General features: G+C 55.7%; 1 protein-coding gene across 3 annotated transcripts in view; it reads right to left on the bottom strand.

Annotated features, from left to right (window-relative positions):
* DAB2IP (DAB2 interacting protein) overlaps positions 1-25,605 on the bottom strand; it is a 177,956-nt gene extending 152,351 nt beyond the window's left edge. The window contains exon 1 of one of the 3 annotated variants that reach the window (XM_070430834.1): positions 25,355-25,605. In XM_070430834.1, coding sequence (XP_070286935.1) covers positions 25,355-25,394 — 40 coding nt within the window. In that variant the 5' untranslated portion in view covers positions 25,395-25,605. Of the gene's footprint in view, positions 1-6,171; positions 6,251-7,449; positions 7,566-25,354 lie in introns of those variants that run through there. The other 2 variants (XM_070430832.1, XM_070430837.1) reach the window with 2 other exon arrangements.
* Between the last annotated feature and the right edge of the window lie 1,714 nt (positions 25,606-27,319).

The following is a 27,319-nucleotide window of genomic DNA, read 5'->3' as shown; positions in this document are numbered from 1 at the left end:
CATCATGAGCCTTTATCCCCTGGGGCCTTGATCCATCCTTAGGTCCTTAGTCTTCTCACTGTCCTGCTGCTTTGCTTAACAATCTACCCCTATTGTCTCAACCACCCCATTTCTCCTCTGTAGCCTCTAGATTAGGCTCCTCCCAAGAGTAAAGAGTACAGACATAGGGGGCAGGGCACAGACCTAGGTTCTGCCACCAAATTCTGGATACGTGAGGAATGGGCACACGCCTCCGCGCTCATTTTTAAAGTGGGCAGTGCGACCTCTACCTACGTCAGCGTCTGCCGAGCCGCTCAAGTGAGATAATGGAGCCAAGAGTCTGCACAGCCTCAAGCGTGACACAAACTCAAGGGATCGGGACGGCTATTTTTAACTCCCCACATCCTGGCCGAAAACAAATCCCTCACACACCCTGCCGATCCTATCGGGGGCTGGCAGAGACTTTTGGGAATTCTCTCCTCCGGGAAGCAGCGCCAGGCCAGTGCTGATGGCTCACCCTCTGCTGGGAAAGACTCCAGCTGGGCCCAGCTCCCATGATGTCTGGCCTGGCCGGGTCCTCACAGCCCCTGTCAAACAGCCACTTCCTGGTGGATTCGGTTGTCACATATTCTCCAGCTGGTGACAGCCCGACAGAGTCACCAAAGATGCTAAGAGAGGTCATTCATTCATTTGCTTATTCATTACCCCCCACGTGTCCTCCTGTCCCCCCTCTGAGGGGGTGGGGCCTGCTGCAGGGTCACCCAGAGGGGTCACCATGAGCACCTGTGCTCGGGTGCTCAGTCTAGGGCAGCGATGGCGAACCTTTTGAGCTCGGTGTGTCAGCATTTTGAAAAACCCTAACTTAACTCTGGTGCCGTGTCACATATAGACATTTTTTGATATTTGCAACCATAGTAAAACAAAGATGTATATTTTTGATATTTATTTTATATATTTAAATGCCATTTCACAAAGGAAAATCAACCAAAAAAATGAGTTCGCGTGTCACCTCTGACACGCGTGTCATAGGTTCGCCATCACTGGTCTAGGGGCAGAGCAGGGGTGGAGACAGGCAAACTAATAGAGCAAAAGTGGGTGGCACCATCAACCGCAAAGGCAACATGGAGGCTATGGGACTCCAAGGGCCCCTGCCAGCCTCCAACTGGGCAAGGGACTTAGACAGCATCTGAATGGAAAACGGGACCATCATCAATCTCCCTCCAGCACCCCCAGCATCCCTCGGACCTTACTCCTACACGGCAGCAGCCACTGTGACCCACAGGGAGACGGACGCTTCCTATTTTAGGACAGACTGCTCCTATCTGGTCACCGGGCCCACCTGTGTGGGTGTTGACTAAATCCATAAGGACACGGCCCACTCTCCCTGGTCCCACCCCGCCCCCCGGCCTCTGCCTGCGTTCACTCTCATCACAGGATGTCAGCGGGGAAAGTGACTCCAACACAAGAGAGTCACAGAGGAAAGCCTCGTTCTGAATGAGGAGCCGTCACTGTGGAGCGCCTCCTCCTGGCCCCCCACTCCGAGCCCTGCCTCTGTGGAGGGAGGCCAGGGGAGTGCAGTGAGCACGGATGTGGAGTGAGAGGCACTTCGAATCCGGGGTGGCCTCTTTCTGGCTGCGTGAGCTCAGCCTCGCGTCTCTCAGAGCCTCAGTTTCCTCGGCAGAAAGTCACATTAAAGGACCACATTAAACAAGACCGGCGTGTGAAAGTGCTTTACAAGCCCAGTGTTTTATAGAAATGTTTGCTTCAGCATAAGTTCTTTGTCCTCATTTTTCATCTTTCCCCTTTGGCCTCGGGGCTCAAGAACCCCCTCTGACCTCAGGGACAGACAGTTTCTCTGGATGTTCTGGCCACAAATACCTGCAACCCCAGGAAAGTCACGTGACCCCACGGAGCCGCTGGAGCCATCGCAGTGACCCCCAAGACCCTGCATGACTGCTTTGCAAACGCCCTTACGAATTCTAAGGAATCAGGTGGATCTGGGCTGGAGGAGACCTGAAGTGCAGCCGGCAGGCGGGGGAGCGGACGGGTGCCCTTCTCAGACCTGCTTCCAGGCTGCTCTGTCTTTGATGCCACAGAGCCAGAATAGACTTTTTAAAAAGCTGATCAAGAGCAATCCAAAGGAGGCCGGAAAGTCTTTCTGCACACCAAAGGCACCTCTCTGTCTGTCCCTCGGCTAGAGCCAGCCTGGCCCAGGGCACACACTGAGAGGACCCCTACCTGTTTGCCTTGCAAAGCGGGGTGCAGGCAAAATGCTCTGAGTCAGGAGCAGAAAAACCAAGCCAGGTTACAAACCAGCCCAACCCTACCAGGCTTTCTGAGCATTTCCTAAACCCCGGAAGGCCCACGCCGGACCCCACCAACTTCGTGGGCACTGAGACGAGAGGTAAAGCCAGGGCCTTGCCCTCCAGAAGTTCAGAGTGCCTCTCCGAGACGAAGAAGTGTAAGGCAAGGTGGTTAATAAAGCCCCTGGACACTGAGCCCACAAAAGCCTTTCTAGCTGATTTCAGAGCAAGCCCCAGTGAAGCCATCTGCCCTCCAACCCAACCCAATAACTCACCTGAGCCCTGAGCCCATCATGGACACCCCTCCCTGTAAATGCAGAAAAAGAACAAGAGATCTAACTAAACACCTTCCCTTCGCCCTTTGCAGAAAACTAGAGTTTGAAAAGATGGCCAGCCCTGCCTAGGATCACACAGCCCGAAGGTGGCCCAGTCAGAACCCAGGTCTTCAAGCTTCCAGGTAAGAGCTCTGGCACCAAAGCCAGACCAGGTGGGGCAGAGGAACAATGAGGTTGGGATCCAGTGTAAACAGCCCTGTGCTCATTGTCAAGGGACCTGGGATCAAGTTCGAACTTTACCACCTTCCCCCCGCACCCCCCCCCCCCCCCACACACACACAGACATCAGAGCTTTGGACGCGTCACTCAGCTTCCTAGACTCAATGGCCTCCTCTATAAAAATGGGTGTTTAATACATCCGCGCCTTTCCCAGGATCAAACAGGATTGAGATGGAAAATGCTCTGTGCACGGCACAGCTCTGAGGTCGGGACTCGGATAGTCCAAGGCCTAGGTGGGCGATTCCTTTCCCCCTCATCCTCCTGGCAGCCAGCCCTGCCCAGCCAGCCTCCGGTCACACATTTCTCTGGAGCTTCCCATGGGCCAACAGAGCAGCCACCCAGGGGAAAAGGTAGGTTTCTACTGGGTGTTACAATATAGATGCACACATGGCAGGTCCACCCTATACCCCTCCCCCAGAAATTCGAGCACAGCACCTCCTATCTGAGAGGTCAGAGGCCACCATGGGGCCATGGAGGAGGAAGATGTGTGTGTGTGTGTGTGTGTGTGTGTGTTCCAACCCACCTCTCCTGAATCCCCACCATACTTGCAGTGAAATCTGAGCACAAGGGCCTCATCCAGGATGTTTCAATATTTCTAGAAAGAAGAGGCCAGAGGCCTTGGAGGGTGGAGAGGTGAGCAGGGCCTCCTGAGAGCCACAGGCTTGCTACCACACACATCCATGTGTGGCAGGAGAAGCCTCTGTCCTGGGCACCTCTGTTCTCTGAAGGCCCACCGTACCCTATAATGCCTGCCATCCGCCCAGGAGACTTCCACAACCATCAGCAGACACTGCATGTAACATCGTGCCCATTTTCCCACTGGGAGAAAGGCCCAGAGAGGAAAAGTAACCAGCTCAAGAGACTGAAGACAAGACTGAAATTCAGATCTCTTGGAACCCATATCCCATATTCTCTCCCTAGGGCGGTGTTTCTCAAATGGTGCTGTACATGGGAATGGCCAGGGGAGTTTAAAAAGTACAGATTCTTAGGTCTGGAGTAGAGGTGAGGAATCTGCATTTCAACAAGCGCCCAAGTGATCGTGTCAAAAAGCATCGCCAGCATATCCCACAGACCCAGGCACCCGCCCACCCCACCCCCGGGGGCACACGTGATGGCACAGGACAAAAGCAACGGTTAGAAGCCTGGGCTCTAAAAGCAGATGCTGGGTTTGGGATGTACTCCAGCTCCTTCCGGGTTATTTGACTTTGAGTAAATCTCTGAACCTCTCTAAACCTGTTTCTTCATATGCAAAATGAGGATAAGAAAAGAATCAACCTCATGGGGTTGTCTTTAAGATGCAAGGAAATGTGTGTAAAGCCCTTAGCACAGGACCTAGCATATAATAAACACTCAATAAATGGGGCTGTGATCATTGCCAAATTCAGTTCAGTGTGTTACATGCCTAAAGGAAGGAAGAGAATGCCAGGCACGGGGACTGCAGTGAATAATTGAGCCAGTAAGAGATGCCTGCAGGGCTGTACTAAAACCAGTGGGTAGAACTAACAGGGACACAGATTTCCACTCCAAACAGGAAGGGTTTTTTTGTGTTTTTTTTTAACAGACTGGAGTTGCCCAATCATGAAGCCAGCTGCCTAGTGGGCTGACTGTCGCTAGAGGATTCCAGCAAAAAGGACTAGATGTTCACCAGGTGGAGACACAACACCAGAGAAGGAAGAACGGGGAGGGGATGATCTCGAAGGTGATTTTGGACCAGGTTCTGCAGGTCAGCCACCCTCTCTGTCGTGCTGGTTAATTGGTGCATTCACATTTCCCTGATATTTACAACCTTTACCTCCACGCGTCCAACAGGGATGAGGAGAGCGATCAGTGACAGACAGAAAGCCTATACCTTCTGAATAGTTCATGACAAGGAGGAGGATGGAGGGGGCTGTCTTAAATCTGAGACCTACAAACCCACTGGAATCATATGCCTCGGAAGGCATGTGCATCTGTGCACTTTTCTCAAAAGAGTTTATTAAGAGGGGCTGGTCCACACCAACTTGTGAGAGGAGGGGAAAGAGGGCCCAAGCTCCAGGTTACAGACTGGCAGCCTTCCGTGCCTTACCTCTCAAAGGCCTTACTAGATCCCCCTGGGGTGGGACCCTTGAGCTCAGAGAGGTTAGGAAACCTGCCTAAGGACACACAGTAGTGAGGGTGGGGCTGAAGTTTGACCCTAGGTTTTCTGGGCTTTGAAGCTGGTGTTTGATTTGGTTTTTAACTCTCAGGTATATGGTCTTAGATCAAGAAAAAACAGAAATAAGTTTGGCTTTGATAGTGAAGGGAAATCATGCCAAAGTGATAATCCTCATAAGTGACAACCCATCTACTCATCCAGCCTCAATAAAAATTAAATTCAAGTCAAAATTAGTTTCCCCCTAAGCAGCAGACGGGGACCTGGGGAGAGGGTGCAGTTTCCCTATGACTATGAGCCAGACAGCTGAAAAGAATGGACCATCGGAAACCAGTCAGCCAGCAATTGCCCCCAGGCTGGGAATTGGGACTTGGCTGGTTTTGATCCCTGTTCCCACTCTGCTTAGCTTAAGGTGTTTTAATGGAGAGCAGGGTACAAGCACCCAGGAAACGGAAAAGAAACCCCATTTCAATGACCCCACCCTCTGAAAATTTAGGAGTGGCTAGGGTTGAACAAAACAACACCCCAAACTTGGGTGCCCTGGGGTGCCTGGCTCTGCACAGCCACGGGTGGCTGTCCAATTATCGACCCTCAGGCAGCGGTTCTCAACCTGTGGGTCGAGAACAATGGAAATACATCCTGCATATCAGATATTTACATTACGATTCACAACAGTAGCAAACTTACACTTACGAAGTAGCAACGACAATAATTTTATGGTTGGGGGCCACCACAACATGAGGAACTGTATTAAAGGGTCGAGGCATTAGGAAAGTAGAGAACCACTGCCTCAGAGTGAGGTTAAGGAGGGTCTGAAGTTTTGGGAGACCACTGGAAACGATGGGGTTGGGAAATAGAACCCCCCAACCTCCTGGCCAGCTATGGGTCCCAGCTGATTGGGGGGGGCGGGGGGGGGGGGAGGTTCCTTATAACAACAAGAGCCGTTCTCTCCCAAGGACTCAGAGATAGTGGCAGGGAGCACAGGAAAGTTTAGAGTCAACCCACTGGCTAGAGATCCTTACAGCACAGTGGGCTGTAAGGTGGAAGAGGGGTGAGTAAAGCCAAGTCTCAGCCCACTCCTCTGTCCGGCATCCCCATATCTCCTATCAGGACCTCCAGACCCTCTCGAGCCCCAGATCCCTCTGGGGTACTCCTGCAAGCCCTTGGGGCCCCCTCATCTTGATTCAGAGACTCTAGCTCTTACCTCTAGACACCTGTGGGGCCGCTGAGCGCTGCCATCCCAAAGGCGCCAGAGCCGCCCCCGGTCAGGGTCACGAGGTGGCGGGGTCGCGGGATCGCCAGGCAGCAGGAAAGTTTCCAGAGCGCCAGCCAGGCCAAGCGCTGCGAGCTGGCCAGGCAGGCGGCGGCCCGCAGGAGCGCGCCCCAGCCAGCTCCGCGCCTCCGCCTGCGCCGCGGTGCTCCGGCTCCCGGGCTCCCCCGGCCACCGGCCCGCCCAGCCCGGCCAATCGCGGGCCCAGCCACCGCAGCTCCTCCCGCCAGACCGGCACCGAGCGGAGGCCGGGAGGGGAGGGGCGGGGGCGCACCTGTTAGACCAATCGACCCCCCCACTGCCACCCGCCAGGCCGGACTAGGCAGGGCGGACCCCTCATTCCTGGCTCACGCCCCCTGTCCCCGCTTTGGCTCGGGGTCTGGGCCGGGCCACACGCCCTCTCCCTCCCACCCCCGATCGAGGCCAGGCCACACTGCCCTCCGCACCCGGGCCCGCGGGGTCCACCAAGGCCCTCCGTGCGGACCCCAGGATTTCAGAGATAAAACCCCGACTTTAGGTTGCAGGCTACTGGGTGGGGTACGCGACTGAGGAGTAGGACTCTGCTTTGTTCACCCCTCTACCACTCTACACCCTCCCCCACACACACCCCAAGGATCTTCACGTGTCAGCTGACCCCTGAAACTATGAAACTTTGCTGTGCGCCCTGCCTTGATCTTCGACCGACCACAGGGGCCAAGATCTGATGCCAAGTCCAGAGCTTTGGGAGGGAATGGGCGGCACGGGAGTGGGGGGTGGGGGTGGGGGAGGGGAGGGGGTCACCAAAAAGGCAATTCTAACCCTCCTACTCTTTCGAGGACCCCATCTGGTTCAGGCAAACTTGTCCAGAATGCTTGCGGTCCGTTTCAGCGGGTACCCCAACTTTTTTGGGGGGGCGTCACAACAAATATTAAAGTTTGCTGATTTCATTGTCCCATTTTCCAGATAGGAAGGCTGAGGCCAAGGGAGGTAAACACTTCTCAGACGCTGGTGGCAACACCGCAACTTTTTCAAACAAAAGGCGAGTTTGCAGAGAGCGCTAGGCTCTTCTCTCCAGCCCTCTGCGGATGCCTGCGCCCCTCCCCCGCCCCCCGCTCCGACCTGTCCCCCCCCCCCCCGCCCCCCTGCTGCGGACCTGGCGTGGGGAAGGAGAAAAAGGCCCCAGCAAGTGCCTGGGAAGAGCAAGGAGCACGCCCGCGGCCGGCCCGGCCTTACCTCGGCAGCAGAGCGTGTCCTCGCAGAGCGCGCCGGCGGGAGGCCCCAGCAGGGGCAGGGAGGCCCAGGCGAGCGCGCGGGAGGCCGTGCCGCCGGCTCCCATCCCGGACCGGCCCGGCCGCGCCTGGGCCCGCGGACCTTCCACCCTGCGCGGCACCTGTGAGGGAAGCGCTGTGCCCGCGGAGTCGGCTTCAGGGACCGGACCTGGGCCGGGCCCGGAGTGGGGGCGTGCGGGGCTCCCCGGGCTCCGCGGACCGTCGGCGGCTCGGACTCCCCAGAGCGCTGCCCCAGCTCCCGGCGGGCACAAGGCGCGCTGGGCAGGGCACTATTTTTAGCGAGAGCTGCTCTCCCAGTTGGACAGACAGAACCAGTTAATTCGGCCGCTGGGGAAGGGCCTGCACCTGGAGCTCCCCGAACGGCAGCCGCAGCTCCGCTGAAAGCTGATCCTTCGCATTCCTGCCTCTCGAGGCGGGAGGGCGGGAGGACGCCTAATTCCTGGGGGAAGCCAGCGTCCTCTCCGAAGGCAGCGCCTGGGCCCCAAGTGCACACCCAGGATGGAGCTCTTTCAATGGACTCTGAACCTCTGCCGGACTTCCTCCTGCTGACCCCAGGCCTCGGACGACTTCCCACGCTCCGTACTGGTCTCTAGCAATGGAGAGAGCCCCGCCCACCCCCACACACACACAGGGTTTGAGTCCCAGCACCGACAGAAGCTGGCACACATACATCACTCAGGAGCTACTTGTTGAAAGAAGGGAGGAAGGAGTGAACATCTGGGAGGGTCAAGTAGAGCCTGGGCATATGGGGTGAGTGTATAGGGCGGCTTTAAGATCCCACAGAACCCCGAATCCAACACTTGGCTGCTGTGTGACCCTGGCAAGTCATCTCACCTCTGTGCCTTAATTTCCTCTTCTGCATAAGGGAATCTTAGGAGCTCAGGAGACAGAGTGTGAGGGGACTTTGCAAACAAAAGCATGAGGTGAATGTTCATGTCATGGTGCTGAGAGGGATGCAAAGATGAATAAGACATGTATGTGCTCTCCGGAAGCCACTAGCCCTGCTAATCCAAGGGAGGAGGTTCTCGGGGACTAAAAAGGTACACGGAGACCATATGATATGAGCACAAGGAGAGATGGATAAGGCCAATGATAGAGGCTGCAGAAATAGACCCACACATGTACGGAAACCTGATGCAGAGGTGGTGCTGCAGAGGGGGGAGATAGAAACATCTATGAAAGGTACTTTTATGGAACAATTGGCTGTCCATATTGGGGGGGAAATGAGATGGAATCCCTACCTCATGCCACCCATAAAAAAATCAGTTCTAGCCCTGGCTGGTGTGGGTTGCAGGCTCCATCCCCAGCCCCGGTTGGAAATCTGCAGAAAGCAACCAATTGATGTCTTTCTCATATCGATCTCTCTCTCTCTCTCTCTCTCTCTCTCCCCTCCCTCCTTCCTTCCCTTCCGCCCTCCCTCCCTTCCACTCTATCTAAAACTCAATATTTTTTCAATGGAAAAAATATTCTCAAGTGAAGATTAACAAACAAAATCACTTCCAAGTGGATTAAAGACTTGAATGCAGAAACCTTGTAATATTGAAAGATTTCTTTTTTAAAATATATTTTTATTGGTTTCAGAGAGGAAGGGAGAGGGGGGAGAGATAGAAACATCAATGATGAGAGAGAACCATCGATTGGTTGCCTCCTGCATGCCCCCCATTGGGGATCAAGCCCACAAACCAGGCACACACCCTTGACTGGAACTGGGGACCCTTCGGTCTGCAGGCTGATGCTCTGTCCACTGACCCAAACTGGCTAGGGCTTGAAAGATTTCTTAAAGTCTCTTATGTCTTTAGCACAAACCATTAAGAAATCTTTCAAGCCCTAGCCGGTTTGGCTCAATGAATAGAGCATCGGCCTGTGGACTGATCCCAGATTCGATTCTGGTCAAGGGCACAAGGCAGCCGATCAATGATTCTCTCTCTTCATTGATGTTTCTATCTCTTTCTCCCTCTCCCTTCCTCTCTGAAATCAATAAAAATGTATTTTTTAAAAAAGAAAAAGGTTGATATATTTAATTAAAGTGTAAACCCCCTTTTTATCAACAAGAAGATATTTGGAACACAAGATCCAAAATATACAAAGTTCTTCTACAAATCAATTTCAAAAGAAAGGAGAGGAAATTGGGCAAAATATATGAACAGGCAATTTGAAGAAGGGAAACATGAGTGGCCAATAAACATATGAAAAGATAGTTGGGTCTCACTCAGAATAAGGAAAATGCAAAACACAGCCCAGTGAAGTGCCATTTCCCACGTGTGACCAGCAAAAGGGTAGAAACAGCAAAAAGCACTCCATGCACTGCTGGTGGGAGGGGACAAGGGTAACTGGAGAACAATTCGACAGCATTTAGACATGTTGGAGATGCACGCACCCCATGACCCAGAGACTTGAGAACCTCCTGCTAGTGGCAGCAGTGTTTGTTCTAAGGAAGCATCTGAACAGTCTTGGTGCTCATTGGAGGGAGAATACACTGTGGGGCTGTCAGTGAAGTCCTATACTGCAGTGAAAAGGAATGACTAGCGCTCCTTCTGAAGTACAGTAAGTAGGGGGATGGGGAACAAGTTGCAGAAGATCAAATTGTATGATATAATTTACATAGATTTTTTTTAAACGTGCAGAACAAAATGATACCATATATTGCTAGGAATGTACATACATGGGAAAAGTATAAAGAAATTCAGGGGAATGATAAATACACCATTCAGGGAAGAGTTTCTCTCTCAGGGGAGAGGGAGACCTGATGGATGGTGGGAGGGGCTTCAGTCATATTGGTAAGGTTTGATTTTTTTTTAACCTGGATTGTAGTTACACAGGTGTGTGTGCGTGTGTGTGTGTGTGGTGTTGTTTTTTAACTCTTCATAACTTTTTTTAAAGGACAGAGCAAGCCTGGTGAGAGTCTACATAAAATCCAGTCAGGCTCTGAACTTCAGATTTCTCATTTTAATAATGCGGTCATTGCGTCTGTGAAGCACTCAATAAATCGGAAGAACATGACTAGCCTGCTCCCAGTCTCCACTGGGCCCTTCACACCCTAGGCCCAGCCAGCTGAGACTCCCCGACCCAAGCACCGCCATGCAGCCAGGTCTCCCAAGCCCCCTCCCCACCCCACCTCTGTCATGCCTTTGCACAAAGACTTTACTCCTGGACTTCCTGTCCTCCCTGTCTGCCGGGCCAGGGCCTGTTTCTCCTATTACAATCCAGCTGAGCCATTGCAACCCAGGTGAAGCCGCTGGGAGCTCTTTGTGGGCCTTCCCAGGCAGCAGGTCCCACAGCACCTGCCCACCCCTCTGTCCGTGCCTATGACATTGTGGATTGTTGCAGCCAGTGGTGGAGCGGTCTCCTTCTTGAGCAGACTGAGCCCCTCCCGGTCACAAACCTTGTCCCAGCCACCACGGGCGCCCCACCACCTACATATAGTCTGGCCTCAGGGAGGTTTGTTGAACGAATAAAGGGGTGAGTGGGCGCAAATATTCAGAAACAAAAAAGGGGGTCATGCCAAACTCCCCAAAGGAAAGCAGTCCCACTCTACGGATCTTCACGGAGTGCTCTCGGGAGGTCACGTGACCGTCGGTGTCAGAGAGACCTGGGCTCACACCTGGGCTGAGCCACCTGCCAGCTGTGTGACCTGGGACAGGCTCCAGCATCCCTCTGCACCTCAGTCTCTGTGTCTGCACAACCGGGGTGTGGCTGCGGCTTATTGCAAGGGGATCTCAATGAGGTAATGGAGGCAAAACGCATGGCCCCATTTTTGGAGCGGGTAGTAATTATAGTAGTTATATGAATATTGGCCAAGAGGAAGATGTTTATAGGCGAGGGTGGAAGGAACCCAATGGAGTGACTGAGAAAGTGGGCGGCTGAAAAATATGTCAGGGAGTGTTCTCCAGTTATGAACAAAAACATGCACCTGGAGGCCAGCCCAGCCGGTGGGAGGGTCAGAAGTGCGCTCCAAGTTAGCGCTTCCTCCTGGCCTTGGTCCTTCCCCGGGGTGAGGGGCTGTGCAGCATTGCAGAACCACAGACCCGCCTCTCGGCCTCCCCACATCCACTCTGGCCCCCTCCAATCTGCTCTTGCTTATAGCCCAGGGATCGCAATCTGGACCCGTCTTTTCCTTGCCAGCTTCCATCTGCAGGGGCCACAGAGCCTGCGGCACCTTCCCCAGGGACACGTCTGAAGCGATTTACCAAATGCATCGTCCGCACTATATATGCAAAATCCACATATGTCCGCTCGTCGGACGCCTCCAGCAAGGCAACACAGAGGATGGCAAACTGCTTACGGCCCAGGCGCTGGAAGATGAATTGGCCCGTGGTACATGTTGTGCGAGCAAACAGACCGTAAAGTCGCCGGGGCTGCATGGGCCCTGGAAAAGAACAAGACTGTGCATTTCGTGTGGCTTGGGGGAGATTTTCTGAACTAATGAGCAGATCCTCTCCGATCCAGATCGCACTGGACAATGTAATATTATTCTCGTGACAGGGACATTCGCCCCAGTTGGCTCTTTGTTCCATGCAAATGGCCATGCCAGGCAGGAACCCACCCAGCTGAAGGTCTTCCATCTCAATGCTCCTCAGAAAGGTCGCCGATGACCTTCCTGTTAGTCACACCAAGGACATCTTTCCATCTTCCTCTCACCTGACTCGGCTTCACTTCACCCCCTGGACAGTCTCTGATCTTTTCTGTCTCTCCGCCCTCTCCCAGGTGTCCTCCTAGTTCTCTGGTCCTCTCCTTGGCTCCCTCCTTTTACTCCACTGGGCTACAGAAGCTGGAGTTTGAGATGGTCTGAGTCCCTCTTATCCTTCCAGACTCTCCACTTCAACTGCATCCAGGCCCGTAGCCTCAATAGCCGTCCCTACGCTGATGAGCCCCAAATGTTTACTTCCAGGCCCAGCGAGCCTCTGCCTGGGTTCTCTTGCCAGGCCTTCAGGAGGAACTAGCCGGCTCCCTGCGTCCACCTGCCCTCCCAGCTGGTCTCTGAATGTGGCTTCTCCTCGGGAGGTTTGCACAGCACAGATTCAGTCGCATCACCCCAAGCCGGCTTGAAAGCTTTCAGTGGCTTCTTGTCTCCAGGTGGCCTAGCAGGCCCTGGGAGCTCTGGTCCCAGCCCACCTCTCTGTCCTGGCTTCTTGCCATCTCCCCTCCCTTTCTGCCTTCAGCCACCCAGCCAGCTCCCAGGTCCCAGTTATGCCATGCTTTTCCCCATCACACAGACTTTGCGCACCAGGCTCCCCTCTCCGGACACTCTCCTCTGTCCCCTCCGCTCTGTGGCCCAGTTCACTTCTCCCCAGGGCAGCTTGGGTGTCACGTCCTCAGGGAAGCCTTCCCTGGCCTTGCACACTGCACACTCATGGCCCGGGTCACGTGTCTTCATGGCATTTACCGCAGTTGGTGACTATGCCTTCGTGGTGTGATCCCCCTCCTGGGGCTGGATGTCCCTGAGCACAGCCATCATGCCTAGTTCTGTTCATTGTTACACCTACACACACACACACACACACACACACACAGAGGAAAGGCTGTCTCCTCTGCCCACCATGCCCTCCCCTCTGCCCACTCTCCCAGGACGCCTCCCAGGTCCCTCTGGGTGGATGGAAGCACCTTGGTTGTCTCTGAAGCAATATCTCCTTGTCTCTAAAATGGGGATGGGACCGCCGCTCTCAGGTTAGCAAGGGGACAAGAAACCGCGTTCAGAAAACAACAGAAGCACTGCCCAATGCTGGCACTCACCCCTCGCCTGCGCCTAGACCAGTGCCTGGCACCCAGTGGGCACGACATGAATTGAACTGACTCAACTCCAAGGTCCTGAGCTTTTAGGGTTTAACTTGCTTCTTGGAATGACCATGCCCGATAGTGGAACTTAGACAAATTCAATTTCCTACAGTGAGATGGTCTGAAAAGCCACCGCAGTTCTGATTGCCTAATGGGTTTCTCTCCAGTTGATAAAGGACCAAACCAGTTCCTCAGAAAGGGCTGCTTTGGATCCAAACATAGCGCCCAGCCCTTGCCGCTGGAAGCAGGTGATACCCTCCACACGCGTTTCCGTCTCCAGCCCTCCCAATCCCAGACCACGAAAGGTGATTTCTTCTAACCATTAGCATAATTACCCGGCTGCAACGCTACGGAGAAGCGATTAGATGAGCCTGGGATTTCTGCACAGTTATTCGTCTCAGGTAAGTCGCCTGAAGTTCACCTGCCATCAGGATTCATGGCTGCATTCTGTCATCGCAGGGAATGATTTTGCTAATAACAGAGGTACCTTGATCTGCGGGTAATTTAGTTTTAATGCCAGGAGGTGCCCTCCCAGAACAGTCAGCTCCAGGGCCATTCCAATTTGCAGGTTTGTTTCACGTTCTGGAGAGAAGATTTGATTCAAGGAGGCTGAAGTTACTTCTTTATCACCCCAAGCCATCTGGGGGCAAACGGAATCCTACCTCTGCATTTACCGAAAAATGCGGGAGAGGCCCCGAGATAGGGAGCTGGTGGCGGGGCTGGGGTCTCCCACAATGGAGGACAGCTCTGGTGGGTGAGCACTGGGGTGGTTGGGACCACAAGGCATTCCCTGGGAGAACCCGAATGTTCCTTCCATTCATTCATGGTCTCATCTTCTTTTATTCCACTTTTGGGGGCCGCTCCTCGGTAAGACCTAGTCTCCGCTGTCGTGTGAGTACAAATATTGGTAACAAACACTTAGGGAGCCCTGTTCTAGGCACCTGACATGTTAGCTCGTTACATCCCATGGGGCAGGTGGTGCTACTACTATCCCACTTTATAGATGGGAAAGCAGAGGCAGAGAGGTTAAGAAATTGCTTCAAGTCACACAGCTAGTAAGGGGCACAGCTGAAATGTGAGCCTTAGACCATGAACTTCCTCGTGTTCACATACAAGGAAGGATCCTGAACCCCCCAGGAATTGTTCAACCCCTGCTCCATGCTCCCCTTTAACCTTCACTACTACTCTGGGGTGGGGGTGTTGCTGGCCCCACGTCACCGAGAAAGATTCTGAGTCTCAAGAAGAGGTTGATGTGGCCAAGGGCAACAGTGAGGCAAAGGAGGAGTTGGGACTCGAACCTGAGATTCTGGTTCTACACCTAGGGCTGCCTTGGCTAAAGCCGGGAAGCCTGTGTGGGGTCTGTGCACAGGCTGGGCATAGTGGAGTTACACTAAGTGCCTGGTGACCCAGGGCCCCGGGCCTCCAGCTCTGCTCTTCCCTGCCTGCTCTGGGGCAGTTCTTCCGTGCCCATCCCCCACCCCTCGCCCCAGAAACCCAGTGTCCTTTGTTGTCATTGCATGTTCCCAAACAAAACCTACTTTCAGATTCCTGTTCATTCACTCATATGTTTATGCCTTCAGCAGAGGCTGCGGTGGTGGAGGAGGGCCAGGGGGTCAGCCTGGCTCTGCCCCTCTGCTCCTCTCCTGGCCTTGGTCTTCCCATGTGGTCCAGAAGGAGGTGGACTGAGCCTCAGAACCCTGGTTTCCAAGGTTCTGTGGACAATTTCAGGCAGGCCCAATGTTCACATCAGATGAACGTGAGCTGCTCTGGGCAGAGCAGTGTTAGGGGAAAGGGCGGTCTCCCCTATTTGGCAACCTGTGGGCACCTCCTTGCCAGCTCAGGGCTCCTCTGACAGGTGGAAACCAGCGGCCCGGACAGTCAATTGGCTCTTGGGGTTCTTAGAACCCAGGAATCTGGGCTCCACAGATGGCCAGGGAGGCCCACAGTGCAGTGTGGGCAACTAAAGGCCCCCTAGGGACCTCTTGTCCTGCCTGGTGGTGGCATCAGGGCCACGCCTGAGAGGGGCTGTCGTCGAGGCCAGGCTGTGCTGACACTGCCTGTGGGTGAATGAGCTGCCCGGGAGTGTGGTCACAGAGACACGACACCTGCTTCTCCAAGCAGCTGTGGGGTCGGTCTAACCTGCACATTCCCCAGTGTCCCTAAGGCCAGCCTACTCCCCCTTTTTAAACACATGCTTTTCCTTCACAAAATGCTTGCTAGTCCCCAGCTTGCCGTTCGAGGCCTCGGGCTGTAGAGAAACCAGATGACATGGGCAATGCCCTCAGGACAGATGTCACACAGGGACAGTTTGATCCTGGGGTGCCACCAACGCACCAGGCACCCACTCACTGAGGGCTGGGGTTGGGAGGGTGGGAGGGTGGGATCCTCACCAGGAGAGAAGGATCTCTACCCCACTCCCACCCTCCTATCCTCAGTCCTCACTTCCCAGGGGGCTGGGAAGGCTTCTTGGAGGCAGCGGTGACCAAGGGGCACGTCAGCCCAGTGTAGGAGGAGGCAGGGGTCCAGGCTCAGCAGAGAGGGGTGGGAAACACGGAGGCTAGTGAGGCCGAGTGTTTGAGGTGTTGTCCTTTACTCGGTCTGGCTGGAGTGTGGGGTTCGGGGACCAGGGCAGGTTAGGTGAGGTAAGTATCCTTGAGGGGCTGTCCAAGGGCTGTGAACTTGACCCTGAGGCTCATGGGAGCTAGTAGAGGTGTTAAGCAGAAGAGACCGGGAGGCTCAACAAGCATTTTAGGAGCTCATTTGGCTGCACATGTGGTTGGGGTTGGGGAGATGGTAAAACGGGGCCTCTGGCACCCTTGCCACCTCCTCAGTCCCTGCCCCCGACTCAACACTCTCCTCCAATCCCCGGATCCCTCTGAGACCCAGCCCGCGGACAGGGGAGCAGAAAGGCTTTGGGCTGCTGGCTGTTCCCACTTCGGCCTGCCTCCCCCTCCCTGCCTGGAAGAAAGCCCTTGACCCCTTCACCCCCAGGATGACTGGTCAAAACTCCATCCAACTGGCTGAGATGCTTTGGTTTCATGGCCCCTGAACAGCGTCTGTTTGTGAACAGGAACAGGCAGACGGTAGCTTCCCCACCCCCTCCCAGCACCTTCTCTCCGAACCCCCCTGCTCTGACAAGTGCCTGCCCGAGCCTTGCAGCCCCTCTTGGCCTGGATCACTGCCCAATGCACCCCCCACCCCTACCCCATGCTGAGGGGGGAGGGAAGGTTCTAGCCCCAAACACAAGCTCTTTTGTCCCCTTACTCCCCCCAGCTCAGCCCTCAGCCCTGCGTCTGTGTTAGTGGAGGTTTTCCTGGCACCCAGTGAGCCCCAGGTCAGCTGAGGGATGAGGCTTGATGTCGGCATCGAGGGGCTGAGGACAAGGGCTGGAGCACAGGCCATTCAGGCTGCAGGCTGGGCCCTGTGGGATCTCGAGCTCACTCACCCCGTGCTATGCCTAAGTCTGTGCCACTGAATGAGGAGAAGGATCCCTGTACAAAGCGAGGGGGTAGGGCTGGGAGCTGAGCAGGCCCAGCAAGAGGGAGGGGGGGGGGGGGGGGGGAGAGGGAGAGAGAGAGAAAGAGAGAGAGAGAGAGTAATAGAGAGGCTCCAAATGGGCACCGTCTATCCCTCCAAGCTGCCAGAGGCCCGCCCAGTCTTGGGGAGACCCTAGAAGAGGGGTACAGCCACCCTTCCTTCACCCACAGAGCTGGCAAAAGGAGGGAATAAAGGGCCTAGAGCAGGCACCCTCGTAGGTGCCCTCACTTCCAGGCCATAGAGTTGGCACAGCCACTTGGTCAAGGACAGTCTCACCAGGAGAGAAGGATCTCCACCCCACTCCCACCCTCCCATCCCCAGGGAAACACCAGGAGGGAAACCAGGGGCAGACCTGGGACAGCCCCCGGAGGGCTCCTGAGCCGGGCCTGCCCCCGGCAACCCCAGGCCTCAGGATGCAGAGCCCACCTGCCTGGCCCTCCCTCCTGACCCCTCTGGCCACCTTGCGGGTCAGCCTCATGCTGTGTTTTCAGTACCCTCCCTCCATAGCCACCTCCGCTAACATCGCACATTCGCAAAGGCAGGATGAGGCCATTTATCCGAGATTTGGGTCCAGGGAGAGAGAGAGAGTCCTGAGCAGAGGTGGGGTGGGGCTGAGGGACAGGCACCCCCGGCCATTGCAGGAACTGTGATCCCTGGAGCACAGACCCACTGGCTCTGGCACAGTCTGTGCAACCACAGGGTGGGAACGTGGTCGCACGCGTGCGTGCAAACACACACACACACACACACACACACACACACACACACACACGGGCTGGGATGTAGGTCACCGGCTAGGGAGCCTCAGGCCGGGAATTGTGAGGATTCAGCCATCCAGGCTCACGCTTCCAGATTGGACAGAAATGCTCCTCCCTCTGCCTGCCTCTCCCGCCTGCTTGCCCATGTCAATCTGACCCAAAGCCTCCCTGGGCTTCTGTTTGGTTTCCCCAGGATCCCACTGGCTGAGGCTGCTCTGTGCAAGGTTTTTCTCTGTGTGTGTCAATCCCTGTGTGGGGCAATGCGGAGTCTGTAAGAGATGGTGGAGTGTGGCCCCACCTCAAAGGCTCCAAGGCATAGTCTGTGAGATGTCCTAGGACTAGAGGTGGTGTGACCAAGAGGGCACAGTCAAGGAGGAACCAGAGAAGCTGGTCAGGGCTGGCTTCCTGGGGGAGGTGGCAGGACAGTGGCTGGGCAGTTGAGTGAAGTCTTCAGGAGCCTAGGAAAGGGAGTGCTGTCGGTGCAGCTGGGAAGGCCCTGGACACTCCGGTCCTCCACGCTGGAACTGGGGCCTCTCGGAGGCCACACCTGAGATGACCATCACAGGTATCTCCCACAGAAAACCCTTCAGACACAACCAGCCCAGGACATCACTCCCCACTCCCTCCCAGAATCTGCTCTTCTACCTGTGTCCTCCTCTCAATGTGGACGCCAACTTCCCCTGACAGGTCACCCTGACCTCCTTCCTCACCCCACCCCACCTAGCCTCCCAGTTTTCAGCCTGGCTCTTGGAGCAACTCACAGCCCAGAGGTGGAGACAGGCACCTAAAGAGGCTCAAACAAGGTAGTCAGGGAAAACTTCCTGGAGGAGGTGACATCGGAACTGAAACTTCAGAATGAACAGAAGCGTCCAGGTTGGGGGAGGAATAGGGGGGAGAGCTGATATGGGGGGAGTGCTCCAGGCAGGAGAACAGCAAGTGCAAAGGTGAGGAGAGAGAGAGATGGCACATTCAAGGCAGCAAGTGCAAAGGTGAGGAGAGAGAGAGATGGCACATTCAAGGCAGAAAGTAATTCATGATGAGGAAGTGGAGAGAAAGAAGGGGTGTGGCTAGAGACAAGGACAGCGGCATCATCCAGGGGTCAGATGATGGACCACTTGAAGCTGTGCTAGTAAGTTTGGAATGTTCCCTGCTGCAGTGGGGTGCCCGTGGGACTTTAAGATGTCTGTGAGTGGCCCCCTTGGCTGTGCATGGAGGATGAGTTTGGGGGAGGGGAGGAAAGGGGAGCCCTGGAAAGGGGCAAGAAGTCCATGGTGGGGCCTGGCCTAAGGTGGGGCTGGGAGATGGAGAATCAGGGCAGATTTCAGGACCACTCTGGAGGTGAAATGGACCTTGAGTGGTTCTGGTTCCTCAACTCTCAGGCCCCCCATTTTCCCATCTCGTAATGGGGGGTGGACAGGAGGGCCCTGAAGACCTCTCCCTTGGGCTTGCGAGTGGGAGCATGGTGAGGTCGCTAGTACTGTCCCACCCTGTGATGAGAAGACCGAGGCTGACAGCCACGTGGCCCAGGCCACAGGAGGTGCAGAGGACGGGAAGCCCCAGCTGTGCTGTGTGTGACCCTCACAGTTCAGGAGGGAGCCCACCAGAGCCCGTGAGAGGACGAGGGTGAAATATCTTTGTTTTCTAAACATCAGGAGCTCCTGGATGAGCCTCTCCTTCCTCCTACCAAGAGCCCCTCTCTCTGGCGGACACCAGATCCTCTCTCCCAAGCTTGATCCCGGCTCTGCCTGGCTCAGCTCCCAGTCCAGGGGTGGCCCTCCCGCCCTCCTGGGCCTCACTCTCCGGCCTTGTGCAGCCAGCTGCTCAGACTTGGGTGCATAGATGATTTAAGCCCCTCCCTGGCTGGCCTCGTTGTTCTTTTTTATTGACTAGTCTTCCTGATTTAGCCTCTTCCCAGAGTCCTGTGGGGCAAGAAGGGGGGCTCTACCTCTCATCCACATGCCCGGCTGGGGAAGGTCAGAGGCTCAGGCGTGGCCGGCCAGCAGGACTGAGGCTCGCCTGGGCTGAGGATTGGGGGCTAGGAAAGCAAATGGGCAGCCCGGAGTGGTGGGCAGAAGCACAGGGTCTGGGAGGCCTGGGTTTCAATCAGCAGTGCCCCCACGAGCTTACAGCCTTGCTTTCTAAGCCTCAGTTGTTTCATCTGAGCAATGGGGTTGTTACTCCCTCAGTAAGGCTCAATGATTTCATGCGGAACACCTAGCTCAGAGCCAGGCCCATAGGAAGAGCTCAGTAAATGGGGTCCCTGTTCCTCCTCTCTGGCCTCATTTCTTCACCTGAGAAAGGACCTCATGTAGGAGTGTGGCTTCTGTTCCATCAGGCCCCAGGGCCCAGGCAGCTGGTCCAGGACAGAGCCCTAGAGTGAGATGGAAGGAACCTGAGTTTGGCATTCCTCCCCCATTCCAGGTCGTCCAGGCTGGCATCATTACCTCGATCTCACAGACAGGGAAACTGAGGCTTGCTGAGAGCCCAGGACTTGGCCCAGGGCCTGTTGAGTTAGTTGAGTGGCAGAGCCAGGAGGAGGCCCCAGGCGCTCGCCCCCGAGGAGTAGGGCAGCCTGAACAGTGCCCACCTCCCAGCACTCTGTCCCAACACTCCCAGCCTCAGAGAAGGGCACGAGTTCAGAGCATGGGCTCTGGGGTGGGACTCAGGTACATGGCTCTCAGCTTAGCCATTCACGAGCTGTGTGACTTCGGGTGAGTCACTCAGCCTTTCTGAACGTTTCTCCTCATCCCTGACCTGAGAACGGTAACACCAACCTCACAGGGTTGGAGGAAAGGAGCGGTGGTGATGAATGGGAGGCATGTGGCCTGGCACACGCTCTTACTTTATGATTCTTGTCTGTCTGTTACCAGCTGAGGCAGACCCGCCTGATGACATCTTCAGCTCCCCGCTCCCGCAGGAAGGGCCTGGGAGTGGTGACATCAGGCCTCCTGACAGCTTCCAGCCCAAAATAGCCCTCTCTTTAGACTGACCCTATCCCGTTACGGCGGCTTCTGTGCTCGCTGTTTTCAACTGAGCTGACATCGCCTCCAGTTGCGGTTCCTGCCACGTCGAGCTCGTCCCTTAAACTCCTCCAACAACCCTCCCGGGGAGGCCAGATTTGTCGTGGGCAGACAGAGGGCCTCTAGGCAGCTCCGGCCCAGTCTCACCCTCAGCGCCGCAAAGTAAGTATCAGGGCTCTGGAGCAACCTGGGTTCGAATCACTGATCTCCCTGTCTGGTCTTGGCCATCACTGAATTCCCCAAGCCTCAGTGTCCTCATCTGGAAAATGGGTCTAACAGCAATCTACCTGGGCTGTTGTGAGGACCTTAGCAGACGGGCACAGACATAAAAACCCTTGCACAGCATTTGCCTGCGGTGGGCACTCAGTACATAGCACCGGTTGTGATACCTGGAGCAGCGGGGAATTTACAAAATCACCTCCACTTGCCCGGCCTCAGGCCCCAGCTGGGGCAGGTGTCCTTGCTGGTTATCGCTATGAAGAAACAAGCGTCTGAGCTGCCCCCTCCACCCCCAGGATTTCCAAAACAACCGACCTCTTCCAGAGCGTTTAACGCAGCATCTCTCTGAGCCCAACTCTCTCCTCGATGAGCCACAGGCTCCCCGCAACAGGTGTCCGGCCAAAATGGTTTAACCTCTGTCACTGCTCTGAAACCCCAGGACAACCAAGGAAGCAGGCAGGTCAGGCCTGAGTCTGCCCATTTGTCAGACAAAAAAAACGAGGCTGAGAGGTGAAGGGACGTGGTCCAGGCCACCCGATGGCAAAGAGAGCTGGATGGGGCTCGGGCCACAGGGAGGGAAGCGGATGCGAGTGCTGGGTCAGACTTAGAATCTCAGGGGTCAGAGCTGGAACGTTCCGGTGTTATGCAGTACAGCACCCTCAACTGACAGCTAAGGAGACAGGACCCAGAGAGGGGAGGGTGCCTGGGGGGCATGCAGCAAGTCAACGCCAGAATGAATACCATTCACTCATTCACTCACTCATTCATTCCTTCGCTCGTCCATTGGTCCAGCAAATGTGTACTGAGCGCCTTCTCAGGGCCGGCGCTTTGCAGGACCCTGGAGATACAATGGCAAATAAGACACAGCCCCTCCTTCCAGGATCACAGGATCTTAAGTGGGAGTCAGGCCAGTCACCAGGCGATAAACACTGCAGGTGCCCTGCTGGGGAGGCTCCAAGGGCAGCTGGCAGTGCACAGGTGGGAGGTGGCATCTGCGAAGTGGGGATGGCAGGACCCTGTGAGGACCTGGAGAGAGAACGTTCTGCTGGGCGAAGTTTGCTCCCTGGTCTGGCCCACTGTCAGGCCTCCCTCTCGGCCCTTCCTCGGCAACCGACTCCTCACACAGTCTCAGGGCTCCACACCAACTCTTTTCGGCCTCTGAGCACCTGCTGAGTGGGATTCGAGCGCAGGATGTCCACCAGACTAAAGAAAGTCTTGCTCCGTTTGAATCAGGGAAGGGTGCCCAGAGCCCCACGCCCAGCTCTGCCTCTGCCAACCCTGTCCCCACCGAGGGTCCCCCAAAGAGCTCAGCTCACCAACCCCTGACCAAAAGCATCACACTCACGGGACATTTCGGAGAACTCTCCCAAGTTCTCCAGCCTCCGTGTCTTTGCACCTGCTGTTCTCTCTGCCTGGAATGCCTTTCCTCACCTCTGCTTGGACGAACTGATTCATCCACTCACTCTTTCAGCAAGTATTTGTTGGATGCTTGCTACATGCCAGACAGCTATGCTCGGGGGATAACAGCTGTCAGAGACCTTAGGGACGGGGGATACAGCAGTGAAACGTGCACATATACAATGATATGCAGTGCAAAGAGGAACATGTCTTACAAAGGGAAAGAGACCAAGTGGGTGGGATATAATGGATGGATTGGAGGAACATGGTCTAGGGAAGGCTTCTCTGAGAAGATGACTTTTCGGTTGAGTTTGGGAGGAGGTGGAGGCAAAGTTAGACTAGTGAAAAATGAGAAGAGTGCTCCAGGCAAAGGAAACAGAATGTGCAAAGGCCCTGGGGTAGTAACTAGTTTGATAAGTGTGCAGAAAGTCAGATCAGTATGAGGGAAGCCCAGAGAGCGAACCAGTGAGGGAGGAAGGGTCAGATCATGTGGGGCTGCAGAAGCAGCAGACCTTGGTGAAGGGACCATGGGGATAAAAAGGGGGGTGAGGGAGGGGGAGGCATCTGAGAAAAGAAACCAGAAAAAGAGACTGAGAAATTGGTGGGAGAAAATCAGGAGAACGGCCTATCCCAGCAGCCAGGTGAAGAAAGTATTTCATGAAGGAGCATCACCTACTTCTTTAGTGGAGGAGTCACCTCCTCCAGGAAGCCTTCCAGACTCCACATGTGAGGTTAAGGGTTCCACAGTGCCTTGGCCTTCCTCATCAGAGTGCTTACTTGTCTCCCATAGTAGCCCGGGAATGTCACAAAGGCAGAGACAAGGTTTGACTTGTCTCTCCAACCCCAGAACTTAGTCCAGGACCTGAGAATAGCAGCTATTAAATGAATGAACGTAGAACCAGGACCCGGAAAACAAGTGACTCTGAGGCCACAGTTTTCCTTTGCTGGCCTGGCCCCAGACAGCCCTGAAGCCAGACCCCTGCTGGCTAGACCTGGGACCACTCCCTGGGAGAACCTGGGCTCCTCCATTCCTGCCTGACAATTCCCAATGTCCTCTCTGTCTCTGTGCCTCTTCTTCCCAGCCCCCAGGCACCTCACTGCCTGACCAGCTTTTAGAACAGCGGTTCTCAACCTGTGGGTCACGACCCCTTTGGGGGGTCAAACGACCCTTTCACAGGGGTCGCCTAAGACCATCGGAAAACACATATATAATTACATATTGTTTTGTGATTAATCACTATGCTTTAATTATGTTCAATTTGTAACAATGAAAATACATCCTGCATATCAGATATTTACATTACGATTCATAACAGTAGCAAAATTACAGTTATGAAGTAGAAACAAAAATAATTTTACGGTTGGGGGTCACCACAACATGAGGAACTATATTAAAGGGTCGCGGCATTAGGAAGGTTGAGAACCACTGTTCTAGAAGGTCAGCAACAGGCTCCCACAGCAGGTGAAGACAAGGGGTGCTCTGTGCCCGGGGCCCTTCAATTAGGACGGAGGCAGCTGCGTCTCCAGGGCAGCAGCCTTGCCCTGCACAGAGGCTGCCAGAAGGCAACCTGGGACAGCAGGTGGGGCTGTGGGTTCCCGAGACATCGCTGGGTTCCAGGTGGGGAGATGGAGATTTGGAACACTGCTCAGTCATGGGTTGGTTCCCCCAGACACGGTGCTGTGCCCTCCAAGGGGCAGCATCCAAGCATCCCCTGTGCCAAGGCCCAGGGGAACAGCCCTGGAGACAGGCAGGCCTGTCACACACCCAGACAATCTCCCCAGGCGCCCCCGGGGAGCTCATCACTCTCAATCCAGTCTCCGATCATTTGTCTGTCTCCCCTTCGAGGCTGGACCTCTTCCAGGGCCCTTCTCTCTCCCTTCTTTCCTCCTCCCTCCCTCTCTCTCTTTCCTCCCTCCATTCACTAAGCACCAACTATTTCTTAGCCTCGAGTCCTTCATCTCTGCACCCCTGACCCCAGCACACAGCTTGGCATGTGGGGAGAGGAGATGGGGCTGAATGGTCACTCGGCTGTGTCCAATGGCCACCCAGCTGCCCAAAGATGCCAGGGCCACAGGCTGGGCCTCGCCAAGCTCCCCTGAGGGTTGCAGCTCCCAACGTGGCAAAGGGCCCCTCTCCCTGGAAAGAGCTGCGCTCCTGCAGGAGGAAGGAAATCTGGCCTTGAATCTGTGCCCAGACTGGCCGGGGGCGAAGAGGGGAGGGAAGAGAACTCAGTTTTCTTAGCAGGCACTGCGGTCCCAGGAGGACCTGGGCTCCCAACGCCCAGCCCAAGCTGGGGTGAGGCCAGTTCTCCATTGGACCTCTCCTCCGAGGCCGACAGGGCCTTCTCCCTACTGAGCCCCCAAACCGGCTGCCCCCACACCCTGCCTCAGTCCCTCGGCCACACTCCTGCCCTCCTGTTTCCCTCCTCTGCGCTGCCCAGAGATATCCAGAGTGTGCCCGGCTCCTAGCCCCCGGGCCTCAGCCTGGCCGGCTGAGCAATCAGGGTCTTAGTTACTGCACCCCTGGAGCCCCAAGCCTGCAGCTACTGCCCCGGCCAAGCTGTTCCCAGTCTTACAGTCCCTGCCCCCGGCGCTCAGCAGGGGCTCCGTCCCAAACAACTTTCCCCCAACCATCAGCCCAGGTTTTCCAGTGCAGCCCCTGGGGCCCTACAAAGGGGGGAGCGCTTTCAGCCTGGCTTTAATTACAGGGAGCATTCCTGTTGCTGGACCATCTATATTTATCTGCAGGATCTCACTAATTAAATTCCCCACAGCACCCAGCAGGCCTGCGGACAGCGAGGGAGGCCGATGGCGGGGCAGGGGGGCTGCAAACTTCCTTCCTTTTTTTCTTGGCCAAGAGCAAAACAGAAGCAGCAGAATTCCCCCCGACCCCCCCCCCCCCCCCCGCAACCAACACCAATGTCCAGAATCGGGGGGGGGGGGGGGGGAAGGGAGGCTGCCCAAGGCTCCACTCGGGACCCTGCAGCCCTGTGCCCCCTACCCCGGGCTCCCAAGACCAGACAGTGCCCAGCTGCCTGCCCACCTCCCCGCTTAACTCAGATTCCTGCCGTAAGCAGAGAAAAGTCCGCCTGAGCAGAGCAGCGGCTGAATCCCCACTCAGCCACTTTGCCGGCGCCACTCTTACCGTAGGAGTCGTCTTGGTCCAGGAGGGAGTCGGGCTCCATGGCGTTTGGGCCCCCAGCCCCCGGCCCCACCTGATTTATGAACCGAGGCTGTCTCCATGAGCGTCTGGGTTTCTCCTTTTGTATTCCATCTGGCGGCTTTTCCAACTAGATGACTGGGTACTCCTGCAAGCAGGCCCCTTTCCAGCCCTCTCCTTCATACAGTACATTTAAAGTAGCAGTAACCTCTTTTTCCTCCCCCCGCAGCCTAACTGGAAACATTAGAAGGGACCGAGGCAGCGAGATGTCTAAAATAGGAAGACGCCAGGGACGATTGGCCTGGCTGCCCGCGACGCTGGCTGCGGGGATCTGGCCCAGCTGTGCAGATGGAAAAGCTAAGAGGTGAGTCTGAGCTGGGGCTTAGCATCTGGACGCTGGCTCTGGGGCCCCGGGGGGCCTGTGGGAAGGGGGAGGGCTGACCCGCTGCAGGAGGGGATGGGGGTCAGCTCTGTTCACCACCCAGCACCCAAATCCCAGGGGCTTCTCCCAGGCCCTGCTGGAACCGCCCACTCAAATCTGTTCCGCAGACATTTCCTGCAGTGTGGGGGATGCAGAGATTGACTCATCCATCCATTCAGTTAGTCACTAAATTTTTTTGAGCATCTACTCCGTGCCAGACACCGTGCTAGATGCTGGGTTCACAGCTGGGAGCCAGTCTCGCCTCACAGAGCTCTCAGGTAAACAGGTCATCTCCATGCAGTGTGTGGGGTAAGTGCTGCCGGAGCACTGGCTGGGGGAGGTGATCATGGAAGGCTTCCTGGAGGAATGAGCACCCAAGCTGGGGTCTAAATGATGAGTAGCAGTTAACCAGGTGAAGAAGGAGGGAGCAAGGAAGAAAGGTGTACCAGATGGAGGGAATGGCCTGGTCAAAAGCCTCAAGTTGAGAGGGTCCACAGGGTGGTTAGTGCCCCAGATAAGCTCCGGGTTGCCGGAGCAGTGGGTGAGGAGGAGATGGCACAGAGAGAAGAGACCAAGGAGGGCAGCGGAGGAGGGTCAGGCAGGGCCTCGCGGGAATGTTCTCAGGCCTGACCTTACGGGTGGTCCATGGGAGTGACATGTTCTGAGTTCTTTAAAAAGGCCTCTCTGGCTACTGTGACTCTGGGGGCCACTCATTACACAGCCACTAGAGCCGGGTGCTGTTCTGAGTGTGTACCCACCTGCCTCACGCACTCCTTGATGACTCCTCTGGCAGACACTCGGGCTCACCTATTTAAAGAGGAGGACAGTGCAGCTCAGAGAGGCGAAGTGACTTGTCCAAGGCCGTGAGTGGCCCCTGGGGCAGGCCTGGACTCCAGAGAGGCCTTGGTGCTTGGGGACAGGATGGGGCTGGGAGGAGACAAAGATACATTAGATGCAGAACACAGAAGAGGGCCCCAGGCTTGGGGGAGAAAGAGTACGTCATTTGCGCTCAATCAGGGAAGGCTGCCTGGGTGAGGAGGCATGTGAACTGAGCAGAGAAAGATGAGCAGAATTCAGATGGCTAAGCAGAAGGAACGGCACAAGGGAAAGCATGGAGACAGGAAGGTAGCTGCCATGGGGGATGACGAGTGACTGGGAGAATGTCAGGGGCGATGAGCCGGTTGGGGCTGGAGCAGGAAGGACCTGAATGACAGCCTGGGCGTGTGGGCTGGGTCCAGGGGGCGACATGCAGCATCAGGAGGCATCTGTTGCAGGAAACGGCTCCTTTCCAATGATGCCTGAGTATTCCCGCAAGAGGCTCCCCGCCCCCGCCCCCCCACCCGCCCGCTTCTTACCGCTCTGCACTTAAAGTGGGAGAAACCTTGCTGCATTGCTGGACCGTTAGAAGCCAAGCCTCGGTGACTACCTATTTGTTGACAAGGGTCTGATGCTGAGGCAGAGGGGCCACCAGAGGAGAGAGGTGGGAGACAAGGAGACAAGCCAGGAGGCCACAGGAGGACCCAGGCCGG

Source organism: Myotis yumanensis, unplaced genomic scaffold (genome assembly GCF_028538775.1).
Source record: "Myotis yumanensis isolate MYYU_CA2020_CCGP unplaced genomic scaffold, mMyoYum1.0.hap1 SCAF_12, whole genome shotgun sequence".
In the NCBI taxonomy this organism is placed as follows: Eukaryota; Metazoa; Chordata; class Mammalia; order Chiroptera; family Vespertilionidae; genus Myotis; species Myotis yumanensis.
The sequence above is the reverse complement of the archived record's forward strand: the minus strand, read 5'-3'. Positions and strand labels throughout refer to the sequence as shown.